Consider the following 13,213-nt stretch of genomic DNA (forward strand, 5'->3'; position numbering starts at 1 on the left):
ATCAGGCAAGTTTTTTTTTTAATAAGCTTTTTTAACAAAAAATATGCTCTTCCCAGAGCAGCAGTTAGGGAGTCTAAATAATAGACAATAATTATAATGATAAGCATAAAGCTTTAATTACCATTCTAATGAGAAAATTGGAAAGTTCACATTACAGCTTTAACGATACACAGAGGAACAATATCATTGGAATCACTTTCAGAAGGATGTTCTCCAGCTGATGAACAATAAAAACATTAACAGCCAAGTGACTTTGAAGAGCTTGAGCATTTAAAGTGGCAGACGACAAAACGGCAGCAAACACAACAATATCGTGCGTTGGTGTGGACACTAATATAATAATCGTTAGTTCTTGGTGTGAACTGGCCTTAAGGGTTGAAAGAGGACCTGATGGAGTCATCAGCTGTCTTCTCAGTTAGGCAGTAGCTGTTAGTAAATAAACTTTCCTGTTAACCAATAATTCAGCAGTGTGGCCTTTGTTACCAGGACCAAAGGCAAGGTTTCACCTGAAGAGTGTAATAGCAAGCATGTGACAACATATTGGGAAAAAACATAGTTAGAAAAATGCATATTGATTGGTATGTATTGGAACTGGATTTGGTAAAGTATTGACGCAGAGGACGACAGCAAAAGCTGAGGGTGTTGTTTTGGACAGGGCCAGTATTTATGGTTATAGCCCTGACTGGTCAGCCATAAGTGAATAAGTAGCTAACCAATACACACTCATGTACGTTAAGGCATACAGTACTTGGGACTGTTAATAAGACACAGAGTCTAAAAGCTGTAATTTCCGACTGTTGCAAAAATGCCTGCAGCAGATATGTGAATCAGTAACATAAAATAACAAAACAGCAAGATCCGGAGGATGTTTAACACTAAGTTCAGAACTTTTCACAGAATTCAGACGAGTACACACACAGTGAGCTCACTTTATGTTATGTTCTGGGTAAAGTATAACTTTAAATCTGTGGAAAGCTTCCATGATATGCTGTCATTAATGCAGGCAATCATTTTGACTAGTGCCTTAGGTTGCAAAAAAATACATTAATATAATGCATTTATAATGGAAGACATTTCAGAGGGTTTAAAAGCAGAAATGTCCCGCTTTTTAATATGATAGCACTCAAAATTAAATTTTCAGTACAATGGGTTACAAGGTTCTAGTAGTGGTCGGACTGCTCTAGGTGGATAAACTAAATGAAATAAAATTCTGACCAATACTGATAAAATGATAAAATACAGATAAAATACCTATTTATTTGGTTGACAATTAGTTAACCCTCTACTGCATAGCGTTGCCCCCAGGCAACGGAAAGTTTTCTTAAGCCCTGTGTTCAGTACATTTTTCTTTAAATGATTGCAACCAATTAGAATGTTTGAAAAAGTATCAAAGAACAGTCCAATAAGGTTTGGGAGTCACTATCAAGCACCATTTGAAGGCGGGACGTCCTTTTCTGACACATGGTCACAGGAGCACATGGTGTGAGATGAAAGCAAGATTATTTGCTTTAGTAATCATATTTAAAATGACATGAACTGTACATAAAAAATATGTGTGTGTGTATGAAGGTGTAGAGAAGCCTTTTGGCAGGTTTTGTGAATTTATTTTTATTTTGCATGTTCACAAATTCAGTTTTTCTTCTTGTTGCCTCAGGGCAACGTTATGCGATAAGGGGTACTTTTCAAGGATGTCTTGGACAATACCTCACAATGGCAAATAATGTGTTACAAGTAGGGAAGATGTAGGGTTCCTGGGTGCACAGGAACACCCAAAGTCACCAAAGTGACACTAATGTGCAGCATCCACAGTCATGTTAGAACAGAAAGGGGCCATCTACAAACTGTTCCCACAAAGTTGGGAGCATGAAATTGTCCAAATTGTCTTGGTATGCTAAAGCATTAGGAGTTCCTTTCACTGGACCTAAGGGGCAAAGCCCAACCCCTGAAAAACAACCCCACACCATAATCCCCCCTCCACCAAACAACCCCACACCATAATCCCCCCTCCACCAAACAACCCCACACCATAATCCCCCCTCCACCAAACAACCCCACACCATAATCCCCCCTCTACAAAACTTTACACTTGGCACAATGCAGTCAGGCAAGTACCGTTTTCCTGCCAAACCCAGACTCGTCCATTGGATTGCCAATCAGAGTTATTTAAGTGTTTTTCCCTTTTTACTTAAATGATTTCTTGACATTTTTTAATAATTTTTTTTATTTTTGTATTGCTCTCTGAGAATTGTATAATGATCATTTTCTCTATGATTCTTTACCATTGTTGCATAACGTTGCCCTCAGGCAACAAAAAAATATTTTGGGGTGGGGGGGTTGGGGGAGGGACATTTTTCAATAAATCAATAAAATGTTCCCAAATGAGCCAGGAAATGATGTGAAATAATTTTTATCATGTGTCATCAAAATTCATGCAGTAGAGGGTTAAAATTCTATACAATTTTGTCTAAATAAAATAAATACTAAATAAAAACTAAAAAGTATGAAAAATTGATATTTATTTTAAGATTTGTCAAAGGTGCTGTGTAGTTAAATTATTAATGTTTTTAAAGATTAACCTTGAAGTTATCTAAATGTAAAAATAAGAGAAATTAGCATGCACAATTAATGATATAGCCTAAACCAATATCTAATATTGTCCATTAACTGATAAAGTTATATATTGTGCATCCCGAGGTTTTATTTCATTAGTCTCATGTCAACACGTATAATTATTGTCGCTGTACTTTTTATTCAAGTGCAATGCCTTCTGCTTTCATAAAGAACATTTTTGTTTGTTTTTAAAGAATGTGAGACGAGTCCATAATATTAAATGAGGTAATACAAAGCTTAACTTCTATACAACCCTTAACATTTTGCAACCCAACCATGAGGGGTATGTGCTTCAAGCTTTATATACGCTCTCTCTCACCATGCTCACATTCAAAAGCAAAGATTAGAGAATAAATCAGCCAATTAAACCAGAATGCCATTGATTTTCTCTTTCATATCCTCAGGCTCCTCATCTATTGTTCAATATTTAAGAGGATTTTATTGTGGACCACAGAATGAGGGACCTGAATCCCCTCGCTTTCAACCTTGTGGATTCCTCTCTCACTCTCTCCCCCTCTGTTCCTCCTCCCTCCTTGTTTCCTTTCTCTGTTGTTCATTCCAACTTCTGTCCCCATGGCAGAGCTCAACACCCATCTGAACTGTTTTGAAATTTATCAGCTTCCAGAATCTCTCCGTTGGTACATTTTGATCTATACAGTTTGCTGACATAGCCATAGTGCGGTCTGCAGAAGTTTACACAGCTGGCACAATTTTTTGGCTTTTACACTTACACTCAGACACACACTTAAACAAGTTATATCACCCAAGTTATATTCCTTATTTCACAGTACAGTTTGGCAACACAAGACATGCAAAGGCTATGTTAAGAACTAAGCATTGTTCACACCTAAACAGAGGAACATCACGCTCACTGCTCATAAAACATCCATGAACACATATTCAGAAGTGTTTTTAAGTACAGCTGTTTTTATCAGCAAAAAGTGCTGATGAGTGCATCAATGAGGGACATACTGGACATATAACACTCTTGTAAATCACAGGATTTAGCTCTCTGAGGGTAAAGTTCACTAGGACTAGTAAGGAGTATATAACTATCAAAACAATTCCAGGTAAGTGTATATCAAATACCCTAAAAGAGACTTCAAATGTGAAATAACATGGCTTAAAATAAAATATTTGTTTCTACCAAAATATTTATGCAAGACATGCTACAAAAACGAACGGTGTGCTCAAACTACTGCTGTCCTCTTCCACTATCAAGTGGACAATAGAGGAACTGCATACACATTACAACAAGTATCCACAAGTATTCACCATTGTACCGATATACCCCAGCAGAAAAGTGACCCTTTAGGTCATGGATATTAACGCCTATAGCCTACGTGTATGCGTTATTATAGTGTAAATGAAAGGGGTGAAAGGAAAAACATGAATATAAACTGAGTGTAAACATTTGTTTGTGTAGTTGTGCGTGAATGCAAGAGCCAATGTTATCCGATTCCTACCAGAATAATAAAAGCAGATTCTGAGTATTTTATATCTGTGTTTTTCACAATATCCCATCTTCATTCCACGGAGTCTGTCGTCTCTTGGGGGTTTCATGTTGAGATATGACCAGTCGAATAGCTTGCTAAACTAAGCAAGGCTTAGTAAGCAAGGCTTGGCCTACTACTCATTTAACCCTCCGGCCTCCGTGAACACTATCATTAACGAAATCACTCAATCATGGATGACTGCGGATAGCACCTTTCTACATATTGCTTCGGTCACTGAAAACGTTTGTTACTTAAAGGGACTCTTTTTTTTTTATTCTTTTTTTTTTAAGTTGACTGTGACAGGACACTGACACCTAGCCTATTATCTTCAAAACAGGCTCTGAATGTCTTTCAAAGATTTTATGTTATGATCAGTGTTAGGTAAGTTACTCTAAAAGAAAGAATTACTTAGCCTAATTGCATCTTCAATAGTGCAATTAGATGGCTACTAATAACTCTCTGTAAAAAGTAGGCCTACTGCATTACTTACCAATTACTTTCTAAATCCCATATTAATCTCAACCAGTTTAACAATACATAGACATGAAACTGTAATTAAATTACAGAAAAATTAGGAGCAATCCCTTACTTAACCTTTTCAATGGAAAGGTAATTAAATTACAGTAATTAAAGTTAATACTTTTCTAACTTTAGTTAGTGTGTAATGTTGCTGTTTGAGCATAAACAACATCTGCAAAGTTGCAACGATAAAGTTCAAAGCAAAGGAAGATATTTGCTTTTAAAGAAATCATTTTTTAAAGGGGTGGTATAATGCCCTTTTCACAAGATGTAAAATAAGTCTCTGATTTCCCCAGAGTGTGTATGTGAAGTTTTAGCTCAAAATACCCCACAGATATTTTATATAGCATGTTAAAATTTTCACTTCACTTTTTTATGTTCAAACCGGTGTCAGACAAAGATGGAGAGGCTCAAGAAGAAGTGAGTCTTTCGTTCTTCTTTGTAACACAAATTAAGATATTTCTGAAAATGAACGAAAGTCTTATGGGGTATTGGAACAACATGAGGGTGAGTAATTACTGACAGAATTTTCATTTTGGGGTGAACTAACCCTTTAAAAAGCTATTTCTTTAAAAGAAAATATCTCCCTTTGAACTTTGAGCGTTGTAACTTTGCAGATATTGTTTATGCTAAAATAGCAACATTACACACCAACTAAAGTTAAAAAAGTGAAATCATAATCAACCACCCCTTTTAAGGCCGAAAACAAATGGCTGGTAGGGACTACAGGACATTCCTGCCGGGTTAGTGACATCACTAACCCTAACATATACATAAACCCCGCCCCCGGGAACACGCAGTCCATGTTGAGAAGAGGAAAAGTTGTTGTAGTAGAGCACATTTGTGAGTCTGCTCAAGCTGTCGCATCCGTCTTTTCACATGCAATAAGGTACGTAACAAATGCAATAGCATGTCACTCTGTAGGCATCTTACAACAGTTCCCACACGAGTGATTTTATAGATTATCATGACAGAATATGCTAATTGAAGATAGTTAACTCCACATCAGCAACATAAATTCATCAACTAAACGCCCCAGGGAACATAACTTCCTGTTGTCACTTCTTGAGTCACTCCATCATTGTCTGACTCCAGTTTAAACATAAAAGGCAGAACAGTTTCTAAAATGTTTGTGTGTGTCTGTGTGAGGTAAGCAGAGCTGCTAAAACACACATGAGCTCTTGAAGCTCCGCCCTCTGTGCCGGGAGCAGAAGCTCATTTGCACTTAAAGGGACACACACGAAACGACACGTTTTTACTGACCCTCAAAAAGGGACAATTTTAACATGCTGTAAAAAAAAAATTATCTGTGGGGCATTTTAAAGCTAAAACTTCACATACACACTCTGGGGACAACAGAGATTTATTTTACATATTGTAAAATGGGGCATTATACAACCCCTTTAATTACTTATGCAATACAACCAACACTGGTCATGATCCTTGTGAACTTTTGGAAATTCAACTAGTTTTTCCATTTAAGCACTCATTGAACCCTGAAAACATGACTTGGTTTCCAGTGCCACTGACTGACTCTGGAAAAACATAGCAACCTGTCAGTGATTGGAGTTCTTGTGCAAAGTTTCAGATAGGCCTATATTTACTTATTTTAAAGAAACTACTTGGTCAATAGAAATAGAAATGCAGGATTATAAAGAATATTAGTCTTAATTTCTCTTGGTGGTTTCCTGTTGTGTGTGAGGCTGTTTGCATGCTTATGTAAAAAAAATAAAAATAAAAAAAAATTTGTAGATGTGTAAAAGTTGAAATCAGTTGGGACAGTTTTCAAAGCATTTGTCTTCATTCCATGGATAAGTGAGATGCAGACTTTCAGCATTCTCATGATCTGTGACTGAAAAGGAGTAAGAGGATGCTTAGGTAGCTAGCTTGAACCCAATGGGGCTGTCATTAAGAACAGGTCCAGTCTAGTCACTCAGGTATCAAAGTGTTTATTTTATATCCAAGCAGGTATTGTATGTGTGTGTGTAGTTGTATGTGTGTGAAGGTGTGTAGGTGAGTGGTTTCTACAAAAGAACAGAGAAATACAGCATTTTAGTTTACAATAAACAATGCCAGATCAGATTCATGGTAACTGCCAATGTTACATTGAATTCACAGGAAATAAAGTAATTTAAACAATACATGAGGCCATCTACTCATACTATAAGCTCATCAAATACACATCTAAATAACTAAAGAACATTTCTAAGCAGGAAATATCGCAAGCATCAAAATAAATGCATTTAGAACAAACTTAAGAAATGCAGAATAATATTTGTATCAAACAAAGGCCCTTACTTACAAGGTCAATTATGCACACGCAGGAAAAAAAAGAAAGGAGAAAACTCAGTCTTCTGCACAGTACATCCACGTGCAACAGAAGGAAGATTATTATTATAAAGCCTGATAGGGTCCTAATTGGCTTGAGATCAGGTGGGTGGAGCTAGAGGTTAATAGGGAAATGAACAGGCTAAGAGGGGTGTGGCACATGCTTTGCACCCTGCAGCTTAGGGACACAAAAACTTCTCAACAGTGACTGTAAAAAAAAGTGTATGTGTCTCAGAGCAGTTCGTAACAGTGAGACCCTAACCCAGCACAGGGTTTGAGTAGCCTATTTAATGCCATTACATGTAGGCTAACTTTTAAATTCCTTTTTTCTTAGTTAAATATTAAATTATTTCAGTGTTGGAGTGCAATTTAGTCAAGTAGGCTACATCATTGGTGACGATAGCACTCTCAGAAAAAAGGTACAAAAGCTGTCACTGGGGCGGTACCCTTTCAAAAGGTACATCTTTGTACCTAAAAAGTGCATATTAGTACTTTAAAGGTACATACTGGTACCAAAAGTTTACATATTAGTATCTAAATAGGACACAGTATACAGGGGGCAGTAGTGGCCTAATGGTTAGAGTCAGACTGGCAACCCGAAGGTTGTGGGTTCGATTCTCAAAACTGGCAGGAAATGACTGAGGTGCCTTTGAGGAAGGCACCAAACCCCCAATTGCTCCCCGGGTGCCACAGCAAAAATGGCTGCCCACTGCTCCAGGTGTGTGTCCCAACGGTTTGCAGTGTGTACAATAACAATTATTATTATATGGATTAGTTTTACGATCTCTTTCTGAATTTTTTGAAGCGACAAAGTGGTAGTTGCGTAGACTGTCAATGAAGAGACAGAAAGCTCTCAGATTTCATTAAAAATATCTTAATTTGTTTTCCGAAAATGAACAAGAGTCTCACGGGTTTGGAACGACATGAGGGTGAGTAAATTCTGACAGATTTTTCATGTTTGGGTGAACTAACACTTTAGTTATCATTGGTGTAGCAAGCATGTGAATTTGCTAATATTTAAAACTCAGTGTTTCTGGACAATGGTTTTAACAACGGTTTGTTTGAGCATAAAACAGCACAGAACAGACATATTGCAGTAGCCTATAATATACCATGACAAAACCTTCATGCTGACTTTTTCAGCTGACGACAACGAAGGAGTTCAAGAGATAAAACATTTCAGATCTCTTACAGTTGCACAACGTGCGGAGATTCCCAACAAAATGAAACTAAAGTTACTTGAACTCTGGGCTATATTAAACAGTAAAAACTTGGATGAAAGTTTTTGTTAAATACTTTCCTTGCTTACAAGTTTGTAATTTTGGAGTTATTTAAGATGACAGTGAAGATGAATAGTGAAGGTTTCTAGTTTTTTTTAACTAAATTTTCTTTGATCAGTTCTTTAACTCAAATTATCTGTGAGTTGGCTGGCGGGTCTTAGATGGTTTAAAGTGGTCTAGCTGGTCTTCAACTGTTTTTGTGCAGTCTACATAAAACACAACGTTCATAAATTCTTCTAATAAATGCACTATTTCCTTCATTTGGGAAATTTTGACTAAGCTTGTACAATAGTGTCTTAGCTTGAATATGAAAACAAAATTTCCCAAGACCACACCTCCTGTTAGTAATATATAAAGACAAAAATTCCCGAGGAGAGAAATAGTCAGTGCTCCACACCACCATGAAGCCACTGAGCCTATATACTTTACTGATCATTTTCGTCGCTGTCTGCGAGTCTAACGCGTTTATTCGACCTAGTAATGGCCTCCGCGAATGTCGCATTAACTCAACTTTAACAGCACTAGAGGTGCTCCCAGGTGGAGGGTGGGATAACCTGCGCAACATAGACATGGGACGGGTGATGAACCTGAGCTATTCCCAGTGCCAGACCACAGAGGATGGACTTTATCTCATCCCAGATGAAGTCTTTGTTATTCCTCGGAAAACAAGCGAAGTGGAAACTCACTCTGAGACCATCATGTCCTGGCTGGAACAGAAAAGCTCCACATCAGGATCCATCAATGCAGACGTTTCCTTCCCTCCTGTACTAAACGGCAAATTCTCTGAAGAAAATACGCGCATGAAAACACACCAAGTGAGAGGCAATTCGGTAACAACACGAGTTCAGGTAAGTCAGAAAAGTTTTGAAATATCCAAAAATAGTTACAGCGTAACAGTCTTAATTGTTCTCTTTGAATGTTTTTATTATGCATCAATTATTAACATTCATAAGGGAGATATAAAATGAACACAGAACGCTAAATTGTTTGTCAAAAGGAGCGCAATCACAGCGTACGCAATATGCGTAAGTGAAGTTGACCTTCGCAAGCGCTATGATACGCTCGCTTCCAGTTTCATTTCACGTTAAAGTGCAAATCTGGACTGGTCATTGTGTTCACGTCATAATCTGAGGATGTGTCTGTTCAAGGATATGTTTTGTATTGACTAATATTAATATGAACACAAAATATACATATATTCACATAATGAGCTTTTTAATTTACTGTTGTTTATATGCACACACTCTAAAAATAGCCTATCAGGCAGCCTTTCTAATTTAATTGAATCTACTTAAATTAATTTATAAACTTAATTAACAATGATAATGACTTCTTTCATTTCAAGATGATATTATTTTCTCTAAATTAATGAGAAAACAATACCCCAGTCAGTTGCTCATATATTTCTTTATTTTGTAGTAAAAAAGAAAAAATCTAAATTGACCAGGAAAATGATATAATTTCGATTTTAATTGTTTTGTCTTTTCTTCTATATTTTCTCAGGTACGCAACCATCTCTACACTGTTAATGTATATCCCGACTTTACTCTGGACTCCCGCTTTGCTCAGCAGATAGTGGAAATCACAGACGCTATTGAGAACAATCAAACGCGTCTAGCAAATTATCTGTCAGAGAAACTCATACTTGATTATGGTACCCATGTCATTACAAGAGTCGATGCCGGTGCCACTTTGGTCCAAGAGGACTATATAAAAAGGTCTTATATCTCTAACAGTGAGTCAGACAAGTCTTCTGTCTCTGCATCAGCAGGCTTGAACTTTTTTAACAAGGTTAACTTTAACTTTGGTAGCAAGGAAACCCAGGAAACCTCTCAAACCCTTAGTTACCAGCAAAACATTACATATTCTATAGTTCAGAGCCACGGTGGGGCTTTATTCTACCAAGGCATCACTCTGCAGAAATGGCAAGAGAGCACGCAAAACAACCTTGTGGCTATTGACCGCTCTGGTATGCCACTGCACTATTTCCTCAATCCATCCGCATTTCCTGATCTTCCAGCTCCAACTTTACAAAAACTGGCCTTGTCAGTCCAAAAGGCCGCAGAGCGCTACTACAATATAAACACCATTCCAGGATGTGTAGATCAAAATTCCCCAAACTTTAACTTTCAGGCCAATGTGAATGACAAATCCTGTGAAGGTCCAGTCACCAATTTGACCTTTGGTGGAGTTTACCAAAAATGCTCTCCATCTGCGGCAGACGGAAATGTCATCTGTGATGAGCTTGCGCAAAAGAATCCGAATACTGGTGACTATACTTGCCGCCAACCGTATGCTTCCTCTTTGTTACACTCAGAGACAGTAGAGCAGAGTTACAATAAATATGAGTGCCATAAGCAATGTCATTCATGCTGGTTAGTTCTGAGTTGTTGTGAAAATGTATGTGGAAATGCTTACTATGTCCGTAGTGCAAAAATTGACACTTACTGGTGTTCCACAAATCAGACAGTCCCTCCATACTCTGGATACCTCTTTGGAGGTCTATTTGGACAATCTTTACAAAACCCATTGACCAAATCTTATGACTGTCCTCCTAATTACTTTGCACAAGTATTTTTGACTAATGGCATGATGATTTGTTTGAGCAATGACTACGAGGCAGGAACAATATCTTCTGTACCTTTTGGGGGTTTCTTTAGCTGCCAATCTGGCAACCCTCTTGCAAGGGGCGAATACCGTTGTCCACCTCAGTACAGCCAACATCTTGCTGCCATTAGTGATGGCTGTCAGGTATTGTACTGTGTCCAATCAGACGAGTTTACTGGTGGCCAGTTAAAACCTATTCGCCTCCCACCATTCACAAAACCACCTCTGGTCAACATGATGGCGACAAACACTGTAGTTGTGATGACAGAAGGTGATCGAGCCTGGCTAAGGGTTGGGGAAACCAAACAATGGAGACTAGCAAAGCCTGGTGAAGTCAATCAAATGGCCACAATGTTCGATTCGTCATCTACCCAGATGTCAGGAGGTGAAAAGGCTGGTGTTGCCTGTGGTGTAATGACTGTGATCGCTGTTGTGGTGGCAGGAATTGTCCTCTTAATGAAACGAAGAAGGAGGTTTTCTCACTTCAGGTCAAGCAGGGGTTATGAAGAGATCCACAGTGATGGCCAAAGTGTTGTAGAGAGTCAGAGAGAGCAACTGAATACAAATGAAGACCCTACTCAAGCTCTGTTACCTTAGTTGTGTTGGAGTACAGATACTGTATGTGAATTATTCTAAGAGTAAAATCTTGATCAGCTTTTAATTCAAATTTCACAATGATTAGCATGGAATATATTGATGTGGTGGTATTTACAACACAGCTTGTGAAAATTATGAAGTATTTTGTATTTTTGTACATTATTCTGGTCCAGTGTTTTAATGAGAAAAATGTGTGGTTAAATTTCTGCAGTGTGTGTTTAGCATTCTGTGCATTGTTGTGTTGTTTTCATTTTTTAAAACTGGTTTTGAGAGTGTTTTATTATGACTTGACAAGTCATGTGAGTCAGGTCAAGTCAGGTTTTTGTATTTAGCCTGGTTTTTGTTATTGTTCTTTTTTTATATTTTAATTAAAAAACAACATCTGGGTGAAAGTGGATATTACTGGTGTTTTTTGTCAATTTCTCTGTTAATGCACAAGGATGACATCATTTTCATATAATCAGAATGTGAATTTTGGGTGGTCTTAAAATCAAATCAAAATTGATTTTTTTTTTTCTGATGGAATAAGAACTGCAATATTCCATGAAAAATGATTCAAACAATTCTATTCAACACATGGTTTTGATGGCAAATAGTGATAACAAACACACACAAAAAATCAAGTACTTCCTTCATGCCTCTCATAGTAAAAACATTAGTCATAGTGGCTTGTTTGTGAGGGATATATTTGGTTACGAGTTATGTGGGAAACACATCACACATAAGACACAACATAAGACACAACACACTTAAATGCACTGCTTTTCAGTACTTAATACACATCCACATGATATGCCAGTTAAACAGTCAGTTAGAACAAGAAAGAGAGAGACACAAAACTATATACAACAGATGTGGACAACACAACTCACTACGTGAGTGAAAGTACAGGTACTTCTGGTCAAATATTACTCCGTTACAAGTAAAAGTTGTAAAGACAGATTTTTTTACTTAAGTAAAAGTACAGAAGACATACTCGTTTTTAAAAGTACCTAAGTATCAAAAGTAAAAACTAAATGTCACTGCATTGTTTTATTATTGTTGCATTGTTGTATGTTATACTTACAGTACCTTATGCCTCTGAATGCCTATGGGGTTCTGACGTCAACCCGACTTGTATTTCCAACCAAAATGCAACCCCTGCAACCAAAATCATCCCCTGACTGACGTTACTAGGCTACTTTCTTCTCAAGCACCTTGACAGACACGTAGTGGAGTAAAAAGTATGATATTTGTCTTTCAAATGTAGTGAAGTTAAAGTAAAAAGTTTCCAGATGAAATAATACTCAAGTAAAGTACAGATACTCAGAAAGTGTACTTAAGTAGGCTACAGTAAATGTAAATATAAGTAAGTTAGTTAGCCTACTGTCCACCTCTGGTATACAAGAGTAATTCACAGTATAAGTTCATGAGCCAGCATGTTTTATTTGTGTGTGTGTAAAATGCATTATCATCCTATCTTAATGATGATTGAAATGTCTCTAGAGGCCAGATAACATTCTACATTCCAGCATGCATGGACACCGATATGAAAGTTTTGAGTCACCATTACCCACCATGCCTTTGAACCTCACAGACAAACTGCAATACCACTTTGCTCCAGCAGATGGCAGGGTCTCCTAATATTACAGCAGGAAGGAACTACCAAACAGCATTTTGCTACTCATAAAACAGATTGCGTTGAGCGTTTATATTGAAATGCAGACCATAGTGTAGCCTACACCACCGAAATAATATAGCAAGACATCTACTGTAGGCTACTACATATTTATGTCA

The 13,213-nt window shown here is 37.4% G+C and overlaps 1 protein-coding gene across 1 annotated transcript; it reads left to right on the forward strand.

Moving 5' to 3' along the window:
* The first annotated feature begins 8,600 nt into the window (after positions 1–8,600).
* Positions 8,601–11,834, forward strand: mpeg1.2 (macrophage expressed 1, tandem duplicate 2). The gene is made up of 2 exons (XM_082189041.1): positions 8,601–9,081; positions 9,737–11,834. Exons 1-2 carry the CDS (start codon positions 8,635–8,637, stop codon positions 11,435–11,437), a joined length of 2,148 nt encoding a protein of 715 aa, XP_082045167.1. The 5' UTR covers positions 8,601–8,634; the 3' UTR covers positions 11,438–11,834.
* Positions 11,835–13,213: the final 1,379 nt, after the last annotated feature.

The sequence above is a fragment of the Leuciscus leuciscus genome (assembly GCF_965113295.1).
Source record: "Leuciscus leuciscus genome assembly, chromosome: 13".
In the NCBI taxonomy this organism is placed as follows: Eukaryota; Metazoa; Chordata; class Actinopteri; order Cypriniformes; family Leuciscidae; genus Leuciscus; species Leuciscus leuciscus.